Source organism: Lampetra fluviatilis, chromosome 22, assembly GCF_964198595.1.
Source record: "Lampetra fluviatilis chromosome 22, kcLamFluv1.1, whole genome shotgun sequence".
NCBI lineage: Eukaryota > Metazoa > Chordata > Hyperoartia > Petromyzontiformes > Petromyzontidae > Lampetra > Lampetra fluviatilis.
The window spans coordinates 3,032,658-3,056,882 of record NC_136296.1 but is presented as its reverse complement, the minus strand read 5'-3'; the positions used below and the strand labels follow the sequence as shown (position 1 = coordinate 3,056,882).

General features: G+C 51.7%; 1 protein-coding gene across 1 annotated transcript in view; it reads right to left on the bottom strand.

The window, feature by feature from the left end:
* LAMA5 (laminin subunit alpha 5) overlaps nucleotides 1-24,225 on the bottom strand; it is a 202,859-nt gene that overhangs the window by 81,654 nt on the left and 96,980 nt on the right. Inside the window, exons 34-41 of the mRNA XM_078866275.1 lie at nucleotides 23,784-23,995; nucleotides 21,567-21,771; nucleotides 19,649-19,793; nucleotides 18,665-18,805; nucleotides 17,417-17,578; nucleotides 16,695-16,799; nucleotides 16,197-16,280; nucleotides 14,665-14,955 (exon numbers count right to left, since the gene is read on the bottom strand). Of these exons, the coding sequence (XP_078722401.1) occupies nucleotides 14,665-14,955; nucleotides 16,197-16,280; nucleotides 16,695-16,799; nucleotides 17,417-17,578; nucleotides 18,665-18,805; nucleotides 19,649-19,793; nucleotides 21,567-21,771; nucleotides 23,784-23,995 (1,345 nt within the window). The remainder of the gene's footprint in view (nucleotides 1-14,664; nucleotides 14,956-16,196; nucleotides 16,281-16,694; nucleotides 16,800-17,416; nucleotides 17,579-18,664; nucleotides 18,806-19,648; nucleotides 19,794-21,566; nucleotides 21,772-23,783; nucleotides 23,996-24,225) is intronic.

Genomic DNA, 24,225 nt, shown 5'->3' with positions numbered 1-24,225 from the left:
CCCCCGTCTGACGTGCAAATGAGACCGTGTATATCGGCAACCTTCTCTTACGAGTTAAATACAGCTGACCAACAAAATGTCATCCATAAGAGGTTTTTTTCCGGTTAGATCGCGTAAATGTGTCGTTAAAACCCGCCACCACCCGACACGGCCAACTAGTAAGGGTTGTCACGTAAACAGAACGTGCCAATTCGGCACTAGTGCAGCACACCGGTTGTGTGTTGGAGAGCCAAGCCACAACATTTACAATCTGAGTACGACGTTTCGCCAGCAATTACAACCGGCTTCGTGTTAAGCCAAAATAATGGTTCGTTTTACAGGCCTCACACCACGTGCAAACTCGATCACCAATCCTCAAAGCCTCGTGGCTCCTCCCGATTTGGTTTGCTAGGTACGGTGCGAAAGAAGTTCAACATACGCACGTACGTACACACAAATAAGCGGACGATGGAAGGGACGGCACCGTGCTCGTTGCCCGGAGCCAATTCTGGGTGTGGCCAATGGACGCTGCTCGAAAAATCATGGCAAAATATTCGTGAGGCGATCGCGCGGCCATACATGGGCAGTCTGGGTCCCTGGCTGCTCCAATGGCTCTCCGTGAAGGGCTCCCATTATCCCTCGCTTCGAGGCAACACCCACACACATTCGTGATCGAAGATTTTTTTTTCCACTCGCGCCCAATTTGTACTGAAGGCCGTTTGGGGGGGAGGGGTGGAGAGATGGGGTGGGAGGGGGGGGTTAGGGCACTGCGATGTTCCCAGCCACGGCTAACATCAGTGGCGAGGAGTGACGTCTTAAACCTATCCTGGAATGTCACCCCTGCCGCCCTCCCCACATTCATTTAACCCACGCGGACCCCCGCGGAGAAGCGCCACACAACAACCTCCGTCATCCAGCAGTGGATTGACAATCGGCTGTGGCCCGTTTGATTATTGTGTCAATGCGTCCACGAGTATGTACCGCGCAGCGACGTAGGGTGAGAGGCTGTAGCAATGCCTCGATTTAAGGACTCTGCGATCTCACGAAAAACTTGCACAGACTCGCAGGAGGGTACTGGATGTTTTCAGTAAACTTAAATCCGTCGAATGTAACGAGTTCACACGGCCTCTGCGGTCATGAGAGGCACCGCGCTGACCGCGAAATAAATAAATATTTGATTCTCCGATCCAATTTCAACCCTGAATGTGGATGAATCACCGCCGCAGGTCAACTGTTCCCACTTTAGAAGCGACACAATTGTCGGGTGTAGAAGACCACGTCAAGACAAAGGTGCCCCCCCCCTTTCTGCTTCATCGTGTGGTTGGGGCAAGTGCCGTGAAGTAAGCGCCTCTAAAGGGCGACCCGCATCCCACGAGTAAGTGGCGTTGCCAGCACCACGCATGCCACGGCTGATGTGCACACCACACCAGGTACAAACATTTAGGCTGAGTCAACGTTGGGGAAAGCCAGGGCAGGTCTTTTATTTATCAACTATCACTGGCGTTGTGTATGGCCCATTACATTTATCCCACAGATTGCGCTCGTATGTTAATGTCTGCTCCAAAGACAAAGATCCCCCGTGTAGCCTTAACAGACTGTTGGGGCAAGTGCTGTTAGCGAGCACCTATGAAGGCCGGCACGGCACACGTTGGGGTGGGTGGCCAGCATCACGCCCGACCACCTTTGTCTTCCTAGTAGCGATGTTTACACATCGCACCAGGTACTCATTTGAGGCTGAGTCGACCTAGGGGAGGCCCAGGACCAGTTCAGATAATCGTCACTGGTGTTGACCTTGAGCGGGAATCGAACCCGGGTCGCCAAGTTCGTAGCGCAGCGTTGCGCTAACCGCTACACCACCGCTCCCCACAAATGTCTGCTCCAAACACACACACAGCAGAGCAAGTGCTATTAGCAAGCACCTATTACTTCCGATTCCGACCCGATGATGTACCGGTCGGAAGACGTACCGAGGCCATGCGGGAGGGCGTGTGGCACACTTTGGTTCCAGCTATCATGGAGCGCGGTCGTGTTGCTACGGTTCTCTGTGGTGAGTACGATGACTTTAAAAACAGCGGCGCTACGGATTTCTAAGTACAATTAAGGCGTCGAGGAAACCGCACATCACCGCTCGACCGATTTACCAGTTCAGATGCTCGACCAAACAAAAAACACAAAATTAGTAGTGGGGAAAAAAAAGCCTCAACTCTGTCCATGCGTACTGCTGAACGGGAGGTTATGGGCGCGGCTTGTCAGCGTCAAACTGGGTGTGGTTGCTTAGGGGTTTCCAGCCTTCGGAATGGCAGAATGTTGGAGTGGCCACCAGTTATTAAAAGGCCGAGTAACTGACCACGAAAAAAGTTGTCGAGTACAATCTTTAGTCGATACATTTATTGAATCAAGAAAATTGCCCCAGCTCCGCACCACCAGGGGCGCCGTGGTGGCGAGGTGTTAACTCCCTCGCCCGGTAAGCAGGAGGACGTGGGTTTGATCCCAACCCTGACACCTGCGTATTTGGAGTGTGCACGTTCTCCCCGTGGACCGCGTGGATTTTTCTCCAGGGTCCTCCGATTTGTCCCTCCACATTTAGCAACAACGCACGTTTAGACCTATCTGGCTCCTGTGCATTTCCACGTGAGAAGCTGCGTCATTCAGATATCATTCGTGGCCAGGTCGGTTCTGAAAAAAAGAGCCAAGTAGCTCAGTGGGCCTTACCTGGTCAAATAAAAATAGATCAATAATTAGTTCAGTTACATGAGAGAGAGAGAAGCGGGGTAGGATTGCGTGGCGCGCGTACCTTGTCCATAAAACGCTCCTCAATCACCGACTGCACCTCCTGCTGCTGCTGCTTTTGGGCGCCGGCGCTATTGCCCGCCGCAGACACCCTCCACCTGAACGAGATGGAGGAGGAGGAGGAACCCTCATCCTCCAGCCCCAGGCCACTCTGCCCCAGGGCCGACCCGCACAGCGACCCCAGCAGCGACGAGGCCAGGAGCAGCCGCACCGCCCGGCCAGCGGCACCGCATCCGCTCGGCGAGAGCATCATTCCTCCGTAACTTCACCCCCCGCTGGGCTCGATCGAAGCCCTCGCTACCTCCCGCAGACTCCCGCTCGCAAACAAAAGAACACCTGAGAATCGCGCGGGACTCGCGTGCGACCCGAGAGTCAGGAGGCGACACGGTGCGCTCGAACTCGGTCTGTCAATGTGCAGCGGCGCCCCTGCTGCTGCTGCTGCTACTGCTGCGATCCCTCGCACGCAGCTCTGGGCTGGGCGTTTCCTCCGGACAGAGAGCGGTGTTCAGAGGAAAGGAAAAAAAAAGCCACAATCCCTGCTCCATTGGCTGAATTCTCGAATGGGGACGTCAATCCCAGCGGAGGGCGAAAGCTACCCACCGCTTTCCCCCCCCCCACCAATGCCCCCACCCACCTCCAGCCACTACCACCACCGCCCACCCCAAAATCGCAGCCGCCCCAACCACCAACGGCTCCGCCACTAAATAACCCCAGGAGCAAGGCTAAAGGCACACATGCCTGGCCCGTGCCCTTATCTATCGAACCCCTCCCCAACGCTCGGGCAACGATCCCCACTCCTCCCTCCTCCTCGCTCACACAGCTCCCGTTACCCTGCGCCCAAAACTCGCGCGGTCCGTGGAAGAGCCCCAAAAAACGCAACGGACCCCGCGCGTACCCCCCTACGCGGCTCGTGTGCAGCGGCGGCACATGTGGTCTCCATTGCAGCGTTGGCTAAACATGTGAGCAGCCATTTGTGCTTTAAACCAATAAAAAAGAGGGCCTTTGTGTGCGGGTTCTCGCTCGCTGGCTTGCTCGGGGCTGGAATAATGACACCGTTTTTTCTCCCCTCTTCGCTCGGCACGGACACGCGGACGCACCGGACAGCCACCACAGATGCACCGGACAGCCACAGCGCTTCATGCTAAACCGGGCCATCAATTTTCCCCAACAGGTCCCGGGAAGTGCACGGCAACAAGGGCGCACTGTGGAAGCATCTTCCACCCTATTCGCGGTTTGCCCAAAGGCAGATTCCTCCGGGGGGTGGAATTGTTGGAATATTCAGCGTGCCTCCATGGCAGCGGGGTTGTGAGCGGGGATGGTTTTAATCTCAGATCGCGAAAACGCAAGGTGCCCGCAATGGAGGTTGTTGGGTTAGCTCGCGGTAAATATAAATGCGTCGTTAAACCCGACACAGCCGACTAGTAAGGTTTGTCACATAAACAAAACGTGCCACTTCGTTACTAGTACAGCGCACCGGTGTGTTGGGGACAGTGGCGGCTCCTGCAAAATCTCTCAGGGGGGGCAAATGTCTGGATGATTGATAAGGATAAGGTCCACCCATGCAATGGATAAATTAACAGCTTAAGCATGTAAAGGCAACTTCACTTCTTTAATATTAATGAAAAATAAAGTGACTCTTACAATACATCTTGTTTGTTTCAATACTCACTATTAATACAATCCACTCAAGTTTCTTGTATTAAAGATTCCACTAGGTGGCGACAAATAATATTGTTGGATGCAACGTGCTTACGTATGATGACGTAAGCACGTTAGTGCGAGCCCTCCCGGAAGCCATAGAGAATGCATTGCAGCGCCCCCCGTTAGAAAAAAAAACATCTTTGAATGTAAGTCTATGGGGCCACTCGGGGCGATTCTCAGCCGGAGTGAAATCACCCAAAAAGAGGCGGTACTCCACAGAACGTGACATGACGCTGATTGGACTATATCCAGAGGCACAGTGACGGCTAGCGTGACTCTGTGGTTGAATGACATTGGTGGTGCGTCGCCCAATCGCCCTAATGAAGAAACCGCCCCTGGTTGGGGAGTAAAACCACAACATCCACAATTCGAGGTGTGTGCGCGGTGCAACAGCTGTGTTCTATTCGCTCCAGCTTTCAGCGGCCACTCCCGTAACACCGAGGCATAAAAATCGGTTGGACATGCCTCACAGACCGTGAGGGCGAGTTATGTTAGCGAGCACCTAGTAAGGTGGACAGCACGCGAGGGGAGTGGCAGGGCAAGCACGATAACAAAGGCCTTGCAGCCTTTATAACCTGAATGATGATGTTCACCACACTGCACTGGGTGCTCATGTTAGACGGCGTTGACCTGGGGGGGTGCACAATCCTGGTTCAGGTGGAAGCGGTTCCATTGGTGATGTCTGCGACCCAGCAATCACACTCACGACGGCAGCAGAGTGTGCGGACCACTGCAGCAAAACCTCTCATGCACTCTCACACACGTGCAATGCTGCACTTAGAGAACGATTGAAACGATAAACTATTAAAAACTATATTTTTTTCAGGTGTATAGCCATTTTTTTGAAGCGACCTGGCCACAATCAACGAAGTGGCTCATCACGAGGAAATGTATAGCAGCCAAATACTATAAATGCATGTCGATTCTAAATTTGGAGGGAAAAACCAGAGGACCCGGACAACAAATCCACGGAACCACGGGGAGAACATGCAAAGTCGAAATATACAGGCGTCGGGGGTCGGGATCAAACCCACGACCTTCTGTATACCAGGCGAGGCAGTTAACATCTCGCCACAACGGTGCCCATGGTGCATCAAACTGAGACTTTCCAACATCAATAAATCAAGTTAGGTCACCATGCCTCCATGCTCATGAGCATTGAGGGGTGGTGCTCATCTCTGTTGGTGGCCCTGGGGCCAGAAGGGGAAATTCCACATTCCTATAGCGGGTGCCAGCATCTCCAAACGATGGCCATTTCCGAGGAAGCGCAGAGGGACGCAGCGCTGAGTTAAAACGCAAACAAGATTTGAACGCGGAATCTTCTCATTGTGAGTCAATTAATCTACCCACATTGCCTTCCGTAAGTAAATACATAAATAATCGTTCACGGTCCAGCAATGCCCTGATCCGTCTGGCTCCTTGCTCGTGAACTGACCTCGTCGCTCCACCACCGCGACGACCTTCCCCTCAGGGTGACCTCTCTCCCTCTATCGGGTGCCATTTCATCAGCAGCCTCTTCCTCGGAGATGCTTCCTGCCCTTGCTGCTTGACAGTCAATGGTGATGTCCCCGGATGATGTACGCTCTCCGATCCTCGCGTTGCACAAATCCAAGCACGCGCCTCCTCCGTGTTTTATGCACTTTTGTAAACGTTAACCCCCTCTTATTGTACTTGTATTCTATGTTTCCCATCCTTGTGCTAATACACACTTCACAAACCGCGGTGGCTAGGAGATGTTAACTACCTTGCCTGGTATACAGGAGGTCGTGGGTCCGATCCCGACCCTGATGCCTGTTGTATGTTTGGAGTTTGCGTGTTTCCCCTGCGGTTCGCGTGGAATCCTCCGGTTTTTCTCTCCACATTTAGAAACGTGCGATTAGAGTATTTGGCTGCTATACATTTCCACGTGATGAGCCACTTCGTTGAGCTATCATTTGTGGCCAGACTGCTTCTGAAAAAAGAGCTATATAGGTCACCTGGTAAAATAAAAACTAAAATACGAATTTTTCATTATCAAGTCGAGTTCTCCAAAAGCAACACCGATCTCACTATTGCTTTCATAATGTTCATCCAAATCCTCCGTCGGTAACGACCCTGGGTTACAACCCACACCGGTGGCTCCTGTGAACGTTGCACACAGCTCACGTAGCTTTTCTCGCATTCACCTTGAGCCTGACCGCAAGTTCATTTCCCACACCGGCCTTTCCCTCCGCAACACTGAGGCCCAGCACTCTCCCCGCTGCAAGCTGCCTGCGCCCATTGCGGGGTTGCAGCCAGGCAAGCAGATCCCGCCAGGCCTCCCTCCGCGCCTGCCAACCCAAAACCGGCATCTTTGTTTTCGTTTTCCCTCCACCCAGAGGGAACGCCGCCCCCGCCGCCGTTGCGTTGGGAGCACAAATCTCAAACCGTGGAGCGCGGGAGACGGCTCCGCGATCGCGAGCACCCGAACCCGGTAACACATTTGGAAAATAACAGAAAAAATACTCCGTTGAAATGCCCGGAAGAGCCCTGGCTCCGCCGCTTGTTGCCGAGACTGTTTAGTCTGATTTGTTGATATCAAGTCAAAACATTGACGACGTACAAACACGGCCGAGCATGGCGCTGACGTTCAGCCGATGTAAAGTTAGACTTTGATTTCAAAACAAAACATCAAACGGTTCCGTTCCTCTATTGTTTCGCCAGGTAAGGCCCCACCGAGCTATGTAGCTCTTTTTCAGAAGCGACCTGGCCACAGAAGATATCTCAAATGAGATGGAAATTTATGGCAGCCAAACACTCTAAACACGTTGATTCTAAATGTGGAGGGAATAACCTGATGACCCGGACAAAAAAATCCGCACGACCACGGGGAAAACATGCAAACTTCAAATATACAGGCGGCTGGGTCGGTATCAAACCCACGCCCTCCTGTATACCAGGCGAGGTAGTTAACATCTCGCCACCACGATTGTTCACGAGATTGTTCACGAGGTGAACAATCGTTCCAAGTTATTCACTGCTCCAACAGCACCTCCGGCGGTGTTGTTCGAGGGCGATCCACACACGAGTCCTACGGACTGGTTACGACGTTTCACGGGTAGTTACAACCAGCATCACCAGGCAGTTGTCGATTCGTCATTAATTGGTTGGCTGTGTCGGATGGATGACAAGCATTTATCCAACCCCCCAAAAAAAAAAAATCTATTTTGCATCTTGACATTGGTCGCAAGCTCTGCGTGTGAAAATGATGTAAATGGACTTCTGCCGGCGTCGACGGCAGCGGTAGCCCCACGGGAGTTGGTAAATATTCTGCGGGCAAGGCATTTTGATCAGGGCCCCGCATCGCCACACAAAGACTGCCGCAAAACCCCAACGGTTGCACTTGCCTGCGCGTGTTCGGTTAGTCCTCACTGTCCAGCGTTACGCACGTTTCCCACGGTTCCTACGCAAACATCGACTCTCTTTGGCAACAACAGGGACTGCACATCTCATCAGATCGGTGGCTCGCCAAAGTATATATGCGGATATATTTATCTAGCAGGTGGCGCAGTGGTTAGCGCAGCGGCTAGTACAGCGTGCTACGAACGCAGAGACCTCGGTTCGATTCCCGGCTCACATCAGTGGCGAGTGAAATCGCAAACGGCTGGTTCTGGGCCCCCAGACAGCCCTGGCGTACAACCCAGCCACATGTCTACGAGACGAGAGACGATTGCCGTCTGGCCGTGTCTCCCTCTCAATCGTATTTTATTCGAACAATAAAAAAAATCCGCCAATTCAACACCCACCCCAATGTTGCCCACCACCCACTCTTAAATCCTTCCCCCCTCCCCCCTGGTGTCCCACGCACCCCCCATCTGGCTCCCATTACGCTGGATGACAGCAGGAGGCCCCTCTGCCGGGGTGCCTACTCTTACCGAAAACAGCAACATTCGCGGTGCGGAGGCGGGAGCCGTTTCTCACGGCACCGTGGCCTCCGCACAGACACGGCAGCCCGAGCGGGCGCACGCTCGCAGGGAACACGCGCCGCTTGCAGGGAACACGCGCCGCTTGCCTGCTTGCTGGAGTCTGTGTTGGGTGAATCTTTCGGTGTTGGGTAAATCTCTGGGTCTGTCTTGGGTGAATCTCTGAGTCCGTGTGAGTGAATCTCTGTGTTGAGTGAATCGCTGGGTCCATGTTGAGTGAATATTTGAGTTCGTGTTGAGTGAATCTCTGTGTTGAGTGAATCTATGGGCCCATGTTTAGTGAATCTCTGGGTCCATGTTTAGTGAATCGCTGGGCCCATGTTTAGTGAATATTTGAGTTCGTGTTGAGTGAATCGCTGGGTCCGTATTGAGTGAATCTCTGGGTCCATGTTGAGTGATTATTTGAGTTCGTGTTGAGTGAATCTCTGTGTCTGTGTTGAGTGAATATTTGGGTACGTGTTGAGTAAATCTCCGAGTCTGTGTTGAATGAATCTGTGGATCTGTATTGAGTGAATATTTGGGTTCGTGTTGAGTGAATCTCAACACGAGGAACCACAGGCAAGCTGGAAGGCTGCCAGGCTTTGAGCCAGCACCAAAACTATTGCTCTGCTGTCCTGTATCTACTAAGATGTTTTCAGCCAATGAGCGCGTGTTTATTACCCACGTGACAGGGCACCGGACCACCCGGAGAAAACCCACGACACATGCAAGGGGGGCAACACTCTATCCCGTACAGAGAAGACAGATGATATCAGTCCACACCCTGCTGAACTGCATCCTGCTGGGGGGCCAGGATATTGGAACCTCGATGTCCATGGGATGGGAGTCTCCGCACGGAGTTCAGCAACAACACTCAATGCTGATCAGTGCGGCGGGCATAAGATTCTACCTTTAAACGAACCAACTGCAAATGTGTGCCCTGCCATAGCACTGCACAGACAACACAGAGGGCAATAAGTCAATGGGAGGGTTGTGATATATTTAAAAGGGTTGAGTCAAGGTATTTGTTTTCTATCATTGTTATTGCCATCCCGTCTCGTGATAGGGCGTGTTGACTTAGTGATGGCAGTTTCCTGAGATTGTATTTGGCACCAACTTGTAAGGTGGCCCAAAACAATTCCCCCAAAGCAACACAATATCATCTCACGGCACGGGAAATCCTGTCAAAACATGATTTTGAAAAGTGAAAGAGTGCGTGCTTTAGTGCACATTACTGATACCCCCCAAAGAACCCGTGTATACGAACTGCTAAACTATTTGTATTGTATCAGGCAAGGCCCACTGAACTGTGTAGCTGTTTTCCAGAAGCGACCTGGCCACAAAAAATAGCTCAACGAAGTGGCTTGTCGCGTGGAAATGTACAACGCACGTTGATTCTCAAAGAGGAGGAAAAAACCGGAGGACCCGGAGAAAAATCAACGCGACCTCCGGGAGAACACGCAAACTCCAAATATACAGCAGGCGTCAGGATCGGGATCGATCCCACAACCTCCTAAATACCAGGCGAGCTAGTAAACACCTCATCGCAAAGACGTAGATTCCCACTAAGCCTCAGAGGACCATGGAGGCAAGTTTCATTAGCGTGAGCGTACTCGCGAATGGGAGCACGGTACGTGCGGGGGGATGGTATGACCGGAACCACACTTGGATACCTTTGACCGCCCTGAGCTATTGCAGGAAATTCCACATTCTCACAGCAGGGGCCAGACTATCTGTAAGATGACCATCGCTGATTTCCCACAGAGGACTCTGTCTAATTTATCTTGGCAATGCATAAACACATTTGAAAAGTCATTTATTTCGTTGTAGTTTGATTCACATCAGATTAAGGATAATTATATAAAGTATAATAAATATATTATACCCCTTATATACCCAGGAGAGCTTCAGGTTTGAAGATTATTTTTTAGGAGGGGTCGTGGATTGGGATGTTTGGTCAATCCCATTAAAACTAAATTTGTCACGTGGGACAAAACTGCAATGCCTAGAGAAGACCAACATCACAAGGGAGGAACACTCAAGCGCTGCACAGACAGATTCTATAATACAGATCTCTGCCACCATCCCCTAACCACCTCGCAGCCCAAGCCTACAGCACCTGTTATTCCCAGGCAGCCTCCCATCCAATGTACTAACCAGGCTCAAGTTTGCTTAGCTTTGGAGATCTGACATGAATGGGTACATTCGTGTTGGCTTTGCTGTATACAAACGTAAATAAATCCAGTAGATTATGTTCAATTTTTTTCGAATGATGTTCGTTTGCTTTAGTGGCAGTAAGCTTCAAGCAACGCGTCAACTCGTATCGATTAAACACTTCGATAGTGCAGCTTGTTGCTGGCCACCTCTCGTTTAGAGCCTTTTGTGCCCGGTGCTCAGCAACTGTCAAAAAAACAACTAAATCTGAGCTTCAGTCAAACATTTGAGAATTCCGTGAGAAACTATGAGGTCAAAGTAATGTAATCACGAAGTAAAAAAATACAACGCGGCAAGATGAATAAAAGCCTTTTGCCAAGGCCACGGCTTAATTACCGGCGCTTGCAAGTGGTCTCTAGTGGCTCTTCCCCAATGCGACCAAATCATCCGTCAAGGCCAAACGCAGAGGAAGTTCACTCGCTGGCTCCAAGGTTCTCAGTAGGTTTTAACCGCTTTTGTAGCCCCGACCACAACTCGGCTTTCCACGCTACGTTTCCCTGGTTCTCCCAGGAATTATTCCTCTCGTTGAGGAGGCTGTCCGGAGAAATAGTTCAAAGTCCCGACGACCTAAGCGATACCAAGACGTGGCCCCACCTCAAGATGACGGACGACCTTTGATCACTTGTGTAATAACACACCGCTCAATAACGTTACACCACTTAGCTGCGGCTCTCCCTGTATTGCGAGAGAGTCTTCTTCCCCTGATAGGCCCCCCCGATTTTTTTGCACCTCATATACGTAGCAACTCTTACCTCACCACCTTCCCTTAAGTTGGCCGATGTGTCCCTCAGTAGCATTCCAAATTCGTGAAACAATTTTGCACCTTTGCTACGAAGGCGTTAATTGTCACAGCAGGATGTTAGATAAATATACAGCACACGAACATTTCCAGGCATGGGGCCAATCTGATATAGCTCTATTATGGCCGCGAATCCCATTGGGACAGGCCGGTGTTCTTGTGTTAACATACGCGTCTCACTCGACCTGGTTCAGATTATCCACACGTGTGGTCGTGGGCGCTGGAATTAGCCTTCTCCGGCGGCTTAGAACTACAAAAATTAGGTACGGTAATAAATTCTGTTTTTAAAAGGTTTTAAGGTTTTATTTGAAATGTAATATAACCCCCGCTCAAGGCCAAATCAAAACATTGTGCAAAACAAATCTATAAAAATGACGAGAAAACCCATCATAACATAAAAGTAGTGCACAGTCTGGAAAGCCATAATTTTGAAAGAAACATATAAAATGTGTATTAAAAGCTCTGGCTTTGAGCATCTGTGATAAAGAGCTTTATAGCTCATTGGATTCCTCCAGTGTCAATACAGATTCTGATTCTGAGTCAGATTTAGTTTTCAAATGGGACAAATGTGGTCAAGATTCTAATCTGCTACTTCGTCGAGGTACAACATTTGCCCTGCAGGGTCCGCCGTTCTACGTGAGTTTCATTTGTTACATTGTTTTTCTCGTTTCCCTCCCATGTGTTTTTTTCCCCGGCTGTCTCAGGTCGTGAGACGGAGGACCCCACGCGGACCTCTCACCACAGCAGTGCAGCCCTTCGTATAAAAGAGAGCGCCTCACAGAAGCGGATATCACAGAGCTACCTCCGAGGTCCCTTGCAGTGACCTCTGGTCCACAAAGAAAGAATATTTCCACACGGGCTCTTGCCACATGTTTGTCGCGTGGCATCGAACTGACGTGTTCCATTCTCAGAGCTGGAATTTACACCACACTGTGTGTAGAAACAAATCTAATCCTAAAGGATTATTCCGTGGGCAGTCATTGGTGAAACAGGCTGAGACCATGGACTTCCCTGCATTGGCTTCCCATTGCGGAATGAGTACATTACGAGGTCGCACTCATTACACACAAAGTGTTCGTCACAAGTGAACCACAACACCTTGCTGATCTCGTCCAGGAGCATAAACCATCACGCAAACTCTGGTCATCCTCGCAGCGGCTTTTGGCTGGCCATCGAACAAAGACGGTCACCGCATCGCACTCTTTCAGATGCACTTCTGCGGCCGTCTGGAACGCTCTTCCTTCCGATATGAGAAAGCCACTGGAGCGATGCACATTTAAATAATCTAGATTGAAAACTAATTTCTTTTAAACTGCTCATTGTGTTTACTTTATTTTCGTTGGCCCCACGCCTCTGATTAGCACGGTTGATTACATTCAGTGGGAAGTAAGTTCAACATACACACGCACAGACATACTTGAGAACGCGGTTTATAATTCACAGGCGACTTGCCGGAACTCAAACCCAGCTCGGCGCTCTGACCTCTGAGCCACCCGGCCACTTTCTCCACAGTTGCTTAAACAATACAGGCGTTGTGTATAATTACAATATACGCTTTGTGTAGTAGCAGTAGTGGTAGCATCACCATCATCTTATGTCTCCACGATGCAGAGAGCCCACCACACGAGTCATGCAATGAGAGGAATGCGACATCGCAGGGTCGGCCCATGGGAGCCATCGAGACTCAATGAGGCATTCGCGGGGCAGAGATTTCAGCGTCGCGATGCGGCATTCACGCAGCCCGGCGGGCGACGCCTCTGCTCCTCGTCATCCCAGGGGGGGTGGGGGGGTGGTTAGCCGGCCACGGGATAACGCGTTGAGAATTTCCCCTCCTCTGGAGCGCTCGCCACGCACGACTGTCTGTGGGCGGAATCAAGTCGACTCCTGAAGATGCCCCACGGGGCGCTGAATTGAACTGTGGTCGCGGAGTTCGTAGGAGTGGGAGTGCGCAAAACCCAACAAAGACAAAGATCCCCCGTGTAGCCTTAACAGACTGTAGGGGCAAGTGCTGTTAGCGAGCACCTATAAAGGCCGGTACGGAACACGAGAGGGTGGGTGGCAAGCACCACGCCCGACAGCCTTTGTCTCCCTAGTAGCGATGTTTACACATTGCCCAGGTACTCATTTGAGACTGAGTCGACTTAGGGGAGGCCCAGGACCGGTTAAAATAATCATCACTGGGTGTTGATAGCGCAGCGTGCTAACCGCTGCACTACCACTCCCCATTCAGCACAGACACACACGCACGCACCGCAATACAATGCGGTGCGTACTCACAAAGCGTCGAAACGCAACCGCATCTCACGACTCGCTGTACGGAAACAGCGGGCGTGTTTTTGTGTTGCACAGCGATTGCAGCCAGTCAAAGGGCAGAGCGGGGGGGGGGACGAGAGGCTTTTGTGTCCGGGCTGGGAATCAAGGGCACGGATGGCGGGGGGAGAAGGGAGGTCCAGGCAATGAGGGAAGCAGAAGAAAATGAGCCAACACCCATTGAGAGTAGATTTGTCAGGGGACTTAAACAAATAGCCGTGGTCGCTGGAGCACCGAGCGCACGGAGGGGAGAGAGACGAGAAGGGAGAGGTGGGAGAGCACTCGGAAGGTGGTAGAGTGAGATGAGAGGGAGCGGTAAGGCAGGAGTTGAGTCCATGGAGATCGTGATGACAGTGAGGGCAACCTTGACATGAACCCCAGCATGGATTGGGAGCTAGTGCTTGGACTGGAGTGCTGGGGGTGGTGGTTCCCTCCTGTCGGTGTGGATGTGGAGTCTGGCAGAGTCGTTTCGGGTTACCTGGAGTGTAGAGGCGAGGGATTTGGGAAAGCCGGAGACGGGAGTGGTGCAACAACCGAGCCGGGATGCGATGAACGCGTGGATGTGACCCTCATCCACGCCTTCATCCATCCACACATCCACACATGTCTACAACAAAAGTCCCCCATAAAGCCATAAACAGACAGCTGGGGCAAGTGCTGTTAGTGAGCATCTATGAAGACCACCGTGGCATACAAGGGGCTGGGTGGTCAACACAATGCCCAGCTGCCTTTGTCTCCCTAGCGGAAATGTTTACACACCGCACCAGGTACTCATTTCAGGCTGAGTCGACCTGTGGGAGGAGGCCCAGGAACCGGTTCTGATGATCGTCACTGGGTGTTGCCCGTGAACTGGAATCGAAACCGGGTCGCCGGGTCCGTAGCGCAGCGCGCAAACCCCGACACTAAAAGCCCCGGCTTCTATTTGAATCGACGACACACACACGCACGCACCTGGCACGATTCCCCGCGGTAGCTGCTGGGACAGAAGCACTGCTCCACGGGGGCTGCGTCGGGCTCCACGCGCACACGCCCCACGTGCAGCACGTAGGCCGGGCCGCCGCTCGCGGAGCCGGACGAGTCGTAGACGGAGCCGGCGTGCGAGCGCAGGGCGGCCGTGACGTGCGGGTACGACGGGGGAACCCCGAGCGCACGCACGTGCAGCTCCTGCAGCCCGGCCAGCACCAGCCCGAGCTCCTCGCGTGTCACCCCGCGGCTCCCGCTGCTGCTGTGCACGAAGTTCCCCTGGGAACGGTGGGCGGGAGGGGTCGGCATGCAAGCAGGAACGGCAACCACACGATGAGCCGGCATCAACAATTGCCCAAGTTTTGCGGTCCTCTCAATATGAAGGCGTTGTCGGCCAATTAATGAGTGTTTACGTGTGGAAGAAAACCGGAGCACCTGGATACAACCCAGTCGTGCGAGGGAGAACCACTCTATCCCATACAAACGGAGCTGGTGGAGTCCACATTTTTGCTACTACCGCCATCTCCTGGCGAGCCAGGGTACGGCTCCTCCTCGACCGCCCACACGAAGGGAGTTTCGCAACATTTGTGCGGCAATCCACCAACCCCTCGCCTCCACAGCGCTGGATTACGGGCCAAATGCATCGCCGCCGCCATCACCGCCCGAAGATCTTATGTTTCGCCATGGTGCCAACTTGCTGGATGTGTTGTGGCGAGTCACGGCAGCTACACGTGAAGCCGTGCCAAACCGGGGACCCAGTATCCCAATGAGTGGTCAGTGCTTATGCTGTGACAGATGGAGCCTAAGAGTTGAGCCTCTGTGAAACAATTGATGATCTATCAAAAAAACCACTTGCTGCACTACAACACGACCAGCAAACTGTACAGGTGGGTGTGGAATGCGTCTAACGACTCCATCTTTGTGCGATCCGCTGACCCCCACCGAAGTGACTCGATTACACGTAGCTGTGCGTCACAACGTTCGGCACAGGCTAAACCGAGCACCCAGGATAAAGAAAGATGACGAGCCTTTATTTACTTTCTATTTAGTAGCACAATTAATTAATTACGTATTTGTTACCAAGCTATGAGGAGGTGCTTGTACCAGAGTATGTTACCCACTACTGCAGAGTCGCAAGTTCAAATCCCGGTTCGAGGTTTTTCGCACAGCACATCATCACCATCATCCCATTTTCACATGATGAGCCACTTCGTTGAGCTATCATTTGTGGCCTGGTCAAAGAGCTACATGGCTCAGTGGGCCTCACGTGGTAAAACAAAAATATTCAATAAAAAAAAATAGCTAGTTAAAAATATATAAACAGGTACCACTTTGTCAGAATTCGACAAGGGCTGCCGTATGGAGAGACTGGCTCGCGCACAACGAGACTGGAGAATTCCCAACGATGGCTCTGGGCCACCCACGGACACGAGCCTCGCAGGCAGACGCTCTGACGCCCTCGCACGCCAGCGCGTTTAGTCGAGTGACGACGGCTGATGCCGAGAGTCGGTGGTGTTCACCTCCACGAGCTGCACGTTGCCCTCGCTGGTCTGGTCTGGCCCAGGCCTCTCCTGCCCCATGTGCAGCAGCGTGAGGCCATTGCCCTGCAGGGGATGGTAGGGGGGGCGGGGGGCGAGCGTAGAACACAGCAGCCAGTGTTAGGGGGGGAGGCGCCTGGTGTCGCACACGCGCGCACCGACGCGCGGATGCGAGCGTGGTCGGGGGGCAGGCGCAGACAAACCAACACACACGCACAGTTTCAAAAATGTGATTTTATCATCGACTTATATCAGAGTTGATGTTCACGACATGGGGCATCGGCCATATGATTCAGTGGCGATTGGACAAGGCAATTTGACAGGCAACGCCAGGCCTTATGGGAAAAAGACAAAGATACCCCCCTATAGCCTGAATAAACTGTTAGGGCAAGTCATGTTAGCAAGCACCGAAGAAGGTCGCCACAGTACACGAGGCAGTGATTTATTAACCGAACAGGGGTAATGCATCATGGCTCTCACCGATAGGAGCAGTAGAGGGCGATGGTCATGTGATATTGCGCTGGGCACCTCCACGGGGCCCTCCCAGCTCATCTGATAGCTCAGGGTGGCTCCATACCAGTGGACCTGCAACACACAAACAAACATATACACACATTCGTATGTAGACAAAAATACCCCACATAGCCTTAACGGACTGTTGGGGGCAAGTGCTGTGAGCGATCACCTCTGAAGGCCGGCACAGTACACGAGGGCGTGGGTGGCTAGCACCTTTGTCTCCCCAGTAACGATGTTTACACACTGCACCAGGTACTCATTTGAGGCTGAGTCGACCTAGGGGAGGCCCAGGACCGGTTCAAATAATCATCACTGGGTGTTGGCCGTGAGCGGGAATCGAACCTCGGGTTGTTGGGTTCGTAGCGTAGCGCACGAACCACTACACTTCCACATACACATGCATACATACATGCACATGTACAGACACACTCTAATGTGCACACACATGCAAAGACAAAGATCCCCCATATTCCCTTAACAGACTGTTGAGGCAAGTGCTTGCAACAACAACCGCCATTCGCCACTAAGTGGCGGTGACGTCACCACGACGCTTGTGCCAGGCCAAGTGCACCTTGAGGCCACGTGAAGTGTCAAACGCCCGCTGGCAGCAGGTCACGGGGCAGACCCAGCAGGTGCCACGGGTCGACTGACCGAGATGACCGAGATGCACACACACACACGTGTACCTTGTCACCCAGATAGGAGGCAGGAGCCGCCCAGTAGACCTCGTTAAGCGGGGACTCCGGCTCCCAATCCCGCACGGTCGCGCGGTTCCTGTGCCGGTCAAGGTGGGCGAAGATGGGACCCTGTCGGCCTCCAACCAATCTCCAACCAGCCATCTCCATCACCTACACACACACACGGTTGCAGATAATCTCAAACACCTATCTCCATCACCTTCACACACAAAAACAAAGATCCCCTGTATAGCCTTAACAGACTGTTGGGGCAAATTCTGTTAGCGTGCACCTATGAAGGCCGGCACGGTAAACCAGGGGGTGGGTGGCCATCACCACGCCCGACCACCTTTGTCTCCCCAGTGCCGATGTTTTTACACAGCTAAAAAGGTACTCATTTGAAACTGAGTCGACCTAGCGGAGGCCCAGGACCAATTCAGATAATCGTCACTGGTGTTGACCCTGAGCGGGAATCGAACTCAGGTGGCCGGGTTCGTAGAGCAGCGTGCTAACCACTACACTACCGCTTCCCACATAAACACAGGTACAACCAATCTCCAACCAGCCATGTCTAACTCCTTTACACACAAAGGCAATGCCAATATCCATCACCCAGACACACACGAGCAGAGACAACCTCAAACCAGCGTTCTCCATCACCTACACACACAGAGGAGCATGTGGACATCGTGCCTCACTCAATAACGATCCAACCATCTCCATCATCTTCATACCAACACAGATGGACTTAATTGATAACTGCAGAGACACACATACTACCGTGACATTGACACAAGAGCACATTCAACAAACATCTTGTAAAATCCACAGCAACACAGGGACACATGGCCACACAAGAATACTCAATAGCAATACTAATGCCCTTTATTTATCCAGAAAAAAAACTCACTGGATCTCAAGACCCTTTTTCAAGGGGGGACCTGCATTGGAATGGTTGGCCAATCCCATTCACGAGTGGCGTTTTTGGGAAGAAGCCATAATATCCAGAGAAAACCCACACTCACGAGGCGGTTGACACTCAGTGCTCGCACACGAACGAACGCAAGGTCACACTGGCCGACTTAACAACCACACGGCCATCTCAACAACAGCAGCCAATCCACACGAATCGTCATCATCATCACCATCATCACTGTTGTTGTCACAGGCCAATAATGTCAGGGTCAACCCAAGCCCAACCGGGACAGCAAGAGCCGCGAGCACCGTGGAGGATATATATTTATTTATTTATCTTACCGGTTCCCAGCGCCGGACAGAACTCTGGCACTGGTCGGTGACGCCAAAACAGAAGCAGCTGGTGCAGCCCTTGGGGTTTGCGGCACTCAGGGAGAAGGTGCCGGCCCGGCACCGCTCGCACCGTCCGCCCTCCACGTTCTCCTGCGAGCCGGCACACAGACGTCACCGGGGGTGAGGTGGCTCCCAACACAGCGGCCGTGAAGGTGCTGCTCCTCTCCCGTGAACTCCCAGCTGTCTGTGGGTGTGCGCCTATCGCTCTTGCGGGGAGCGGTAGTGTCGTGGGTAGTGCGGTGCGCAACGGACCCGGCCCCCCGAGTTCGATTCCCGCTCACGGCCAACACCGGTGATGGTTATCTGCATCTGTGCTGGCCCTCCTCCACTAGGTCGACTCGGCCTCAGATGAGCACATGGTGCAGGGTGTAAGCATTGCCACCATGGGCGTGGTGCTGGCCACCCACTCCCTTGTGTGCCGTGCCGGCTTTCATAGGTGCTCGCTAACAGCACTTGCTTATGCCGTCTGTTAAGGCTATACAGTGGATCTGTCTTTGTATTACAATTATTTTTATAATTTTACTTGTTTACCCAGGAAATTATCATCGAGTCTCAAGGCCCGTTTTCTGGAGGGTCCTGCCAAGTATTGGGCGACGTTGCCGTGTGTAATCCCAGCTGAGCAATTTTCCGATTTTTTTTTTCAGCAACGGGACGTTTGGCCAATACCAGTTACAATGTATGTGTTTTTGTTGGTACGATATGCAACTGAAGAACGCAGAGGAAAATCCATGCCAAACAGTGGGAGAACACAGAAACTCCACAACAGAAAGGCACCCCGAGCCAAAAATGAATGAAACCGAGGCGCTTCCTGCTGCGAGGCGCGAGCGTTACCACTGTGTGCCATCCGCCCCGTAATGATGAGACACTGGACTGCAGGGGGGGGGGTGCGGGGGGCTGGTGGAGGGGGGCCGGGTGTAGGTGGGGGGGCTGCACCTTGCACAGACACTGCCCGGTGAAGGGGTCACACTGGGCTTCAGTGATCCCGGCCAGTTCGCAGTTGCAGGGCAGGCAGTCCGGGTACTGGAAAAATCCGGGCAGGCACTGGTCGCACTGCCGCCCAGACACGTTGGCCTTGCACCTGCGCGGCAGAGAGGGCACGGGAACACGGCGTCACGGCAATCCCCACGTTAGCGTCAGCCTTACAGCTGTAGGCGACGTAAGATGGTGCTGTTAGGGAGCACCCATTAATGTCGATGCGAAGCATGAGGGCATGCTGTGGCAAAAACCATATTCGTCCGACTGCCTGTCTTCCCAGTATGTATGATGAACGTCTTTCGCACCGAACGTAGCCAATTGTGCTAATCAGAGGTCGGGCGGGGGGAGGGGGGAAGGAAAACAGTTCTAAAGAAATGAGTTTTCAATCTAGGTGATTTAAAAGTGCATAGCTCCAGTGGCTTCGTAATATCGGAAGAGTGTTCCAGATGGCCACAGCAGCACATCTGAGAGCGCACGATGCGGTGACCATCTTTGGTCGATGGTCAGCCAAAAGGCAGTGTTATTGATTAATGCATTGGGTTTCTTCACAATTGTAATGTTCCAAGTTAAAATCGCGGTCAGGAGTTCGCGTGATGGGTGACCGCAGTTGGCAGTTGTCAGTACCCACAAAGACAATACCACTGCACCAGGTATACACTTTATGCCGAGGCAACCTAAGTGAGGGACAGGCGATTTTTTAAAATACAAATTGCCACTGGGGATTTGTGTTATCAGGAACTGGGCGCAGGATGTTTTGTGGGGGACCCTACGGCACTGGCACCCCGCATGGGGCATCTACAGGATCTACGGCGATTGCGCAAGCTCGGATTCTTCTGCACAGGATCGTGACAAGAATTGTTTTGACCCTTTCTGGCAATAAAACAGCAGGTGTTAAGATGTCCAAACACCAAATAGAAGCCTTTTTACACTGAATCAAGCCTGCATTAACCACACACAGCACTTGTGGTGAACGTGCAAACAAAAAACATGCTCTGATAACAGTTGCATTGTATTTGAAACCGATTGGCCTACACCAGAGACAGCATTCTTTATGGCCTCGTGTCACCAGTGTCAGACCACGGAACGCTAAAAGTCGAACAGCACAAAGACAATGGCACACGTATCAGAGCATTGAGAGCTCGGGGTGAGCGGCTCGTGATGGCACGTGTGGCGGGGCCTAACCCGTTGGTTTACACGATGGTTGCGGCTTTCCACGTTTCTTGGGTTTCTCCTCTCAGTTTCTTGGGTTTATTTGTACGTTTCTTGGGGTTCTCCTCAGTTTCTTGCGTTTAGTTTTTAGTTTCTTGAGTTTCTCTCCGTTTCTTGCGTTCATTTCGACGTTTCTTGGATTTCTCCTAGGTTTCTGGGTTTCTTTCTACGTTTCTTGGGTTTATCCTCTCAGTTTCTGGGGTTTCTTTTCTACGTTTCTTGGGTTTCTTTCTGCGTGTCTTGGGGTTCTCTCCTCAGTTTCTTGAGTTTCTCCTCAAGTTTATTGGCTTTCTCCTCTCAATTTCTTGCGTTTCTATCTGGGTTCCTTGGGTTTCTCCTTAGTTTATTGGGCTTCTCCGATCAGTTTCTTGTTTTTTTTTTACGTTCTTGGGTTTCTTTCTGCGTTTCTTGGGTTTATCCTCTCAGTTTCTGGGGTTTCTTTTCTATGTTTCTTGGGTTTCTCTCCTCAATTTCTTGAGATTCTATCTGGGTTCTTTGGGTTTCTCCTTAATTTATTGGGCTTCTATCAGTTTCGTGGGTTTTTTAGAACCTTCTTGGGTTTCTTTCTACGTTTCTTGGGTTTATCCTCTCAGTTTCTTGGGCTTCTCATCAGTTTCGTTTCTACGTTTCTTGGGTTCCCCCCACCCACCCCTCGACAATTTCTCACCGGCACTGCCCGGTCTGCGAGTCGCAGCTGGCGGGCTGCGGGTTGAGCGTCCCCTCGCCGGCGCAGGCGCACTCCTCGCAGCCGACAAGCGGGTGGCAGCCGAAGCTGAGCGGCTCGCACTGCGTGCACTCGGGCAGCAGCGTGCGCTGCGGGCAGATGCAGCCGCCCGTCGACTCGTCGCAGAGCCGCCCGCCGCACTCGCACGCTGTGCACGGCAAACAGAGACAAAGATCCCACCCCCGTGAAGCCTCAACAGACTGTTTGGGGGGCAAGAAGCAGCAGCTGTGAAGGCCGGCACGGCACACGAGGGGGGTGGGTGGCCAGCACCACGCCCGGCCGCCTTTGTCTGCCCAGCGGCGATGTTTACTACACACCGCACCTAGGTACTCGTTTGAGATAGAGTCGACCTAAGGGAGGCCCAGGATCGGTTCAGATAATCGGCACAGGTGTTGGCCGTGAGCGGGAATTGGACTCGGGTCTCCGGGTTCGTAGCGCGGCAAACACACGCACGGTTAGACACGGTGTGGCAATTCTTTACGACTGTGGTTCTCAACATTCTTGTTGGCTATTGCACCCTCCTTTGTTGAATTTTGTTTAAGCCGAATAACCCCCCACCACCCCCTTGCCTGACCCAACATGGTTCTGAGAAATCAACGTATGAATGACGTCAAATTTTTTACCAATTGTCCATTTTTTGGCCAGTTAACTGCAAGGGAATAAAAAACAAAGTCAACGGACGCTCCGCATGAGTGACACAATTTGTTCATGTCTTGACTTAAAGTTTTCGTGACTGCAGGAATTAATATTCTTTGGGTCTTTCGGTAAAACTGCTGAGGCAGGAAAATATATATATATATTTTTCCTGCCTCAGCAGCTCTCCCGCTATATTTTTCACCTGATGACGATTGATTGTGTTGCGATCGAAACATCATATCGTTATAATTGTATAAATTGTATTATTTTTCTATCTACGTAGCTTTCCCGAAAAACCCAGAGAATATGAATTTGTTCATGCTCGCCGGTTACTCTTGGAAGCCCGCATTGTTTACGATCAATTAGTTTAGAAAGGTATTTTATATCGTTATAGGTTACCATGGGGATTTTATTATAATCGTAGTAATTATATATTGGCAGATTCATACAACATGATTATTCACCAGTGACTCTCACGCACGATAACATTTCACAGATTTATACATCACCTCACGTACCCTCAGGGGTCCGCGTACCTCCTGGCTGAGAACCACTGCTTTATGATAACGCTAACCTTTCAATTGCCTGTCACATCAGAATCAGAATATTTATTTATACCGGAGGAAACCGATGAGCTATGGAGCTCTATTTCCATGATGTCCAGTAGAGGCACGGTGTCAGAACGTTATAACAACAAACAATGCAAAAACACGATCAATCACTAAATATAAAACTATTTCATTTTAACCAAATGAAGCCCACTGAGCTATTGGCTTCATCACACATTGCTGGCCGTTTACAAATGAGTACAATGGTCACCACCCTATATCGGTTTAAAATGTTATGTCATTTAATTGCAATTGTCCTGTGGACAGTCTAAATAATCATCTCTCGCCGAGCCGTTTAACGTTGATTTATGTTTGTGCACGTGTTTCGGCTTCTCGATTAACTACCCAGTTGTTTATGCTGCGATTTCTGTTCGCTTCAAAGCTTGACTCTATTTGACTTGTTTTGCTTTCATCATCTTGGTGAGCTCGGTCACCCTTGCAAAAAACGAATTCTCGTCTCTCGAGTTCTTGCCTGGTTCAACAAAATCAACTGGAACACAAACGCAAACACACATACGTGCACGAGTCTATACAAATACAGCCCTTAATCTGGATGTCTCAAAAACTGCTAGGTTACTTTCCGACAAGGTAGAAAGCTGAAATTTGGTACATAGGTAGCTTTTAGGACACAAACAACAGGAAACATCTGAAAATCCGAGAATTAAAATTTTAAGGTCTCGATTTTAAGTGCCCCATACACATATAAAAAAAATATGTATACGTTAAACATTGTTCTATCTTTCATTGTTTTTGAGATATTTTGGATTTAAGCGGTTTTGAACAAAAAAAAACTCATTTTATGATGTTCAATTCTGAATAATTCGAAAACGGCAAAAGATAGGAGCTTCCCCTCATAAAGGTGGAGGAGGTGGGGGGGGAGGTGGGGGGAGGTGGTGGAGGGTAGGGGGATACTCACGACGGCAGTGCGGGAAGCCGTAGTGCCCCGTGGCGCATCGCGTGCACTGCCGGCCGATCACGTTGGCCCGGCAGTGGCACTGCCCGCCGTGCGGCTCGCAGTCGGGGCCCAGCGAGCCGGCGCCGTGGCACTCGCACGGCCGCGCGCCGCCATTGTGGAAGGCGGAGAGGGAGGCGGACGCGTCGCGGCAGAAGGGCGGCGATGCCGTGGGGCTGCACGCCGCGGCCAGGCACATGAGGTGGGGTGGGTAAGAGGACGGGGTGAGGGTGAGACCGATCTGTACGACCGCGCAATAGCGCATTCCCGAATTGACAGAAGTTGATTATGTTGAACGGGGGAGCACTGGTGGCGAGATGTTAACTCCCTCGCCTGGCATGCAGGAGGTCGTGGGTGTGTTCCCGACCCCGAGTTTACATGTTCTCCCTGTGGTCGCGTGGATTTT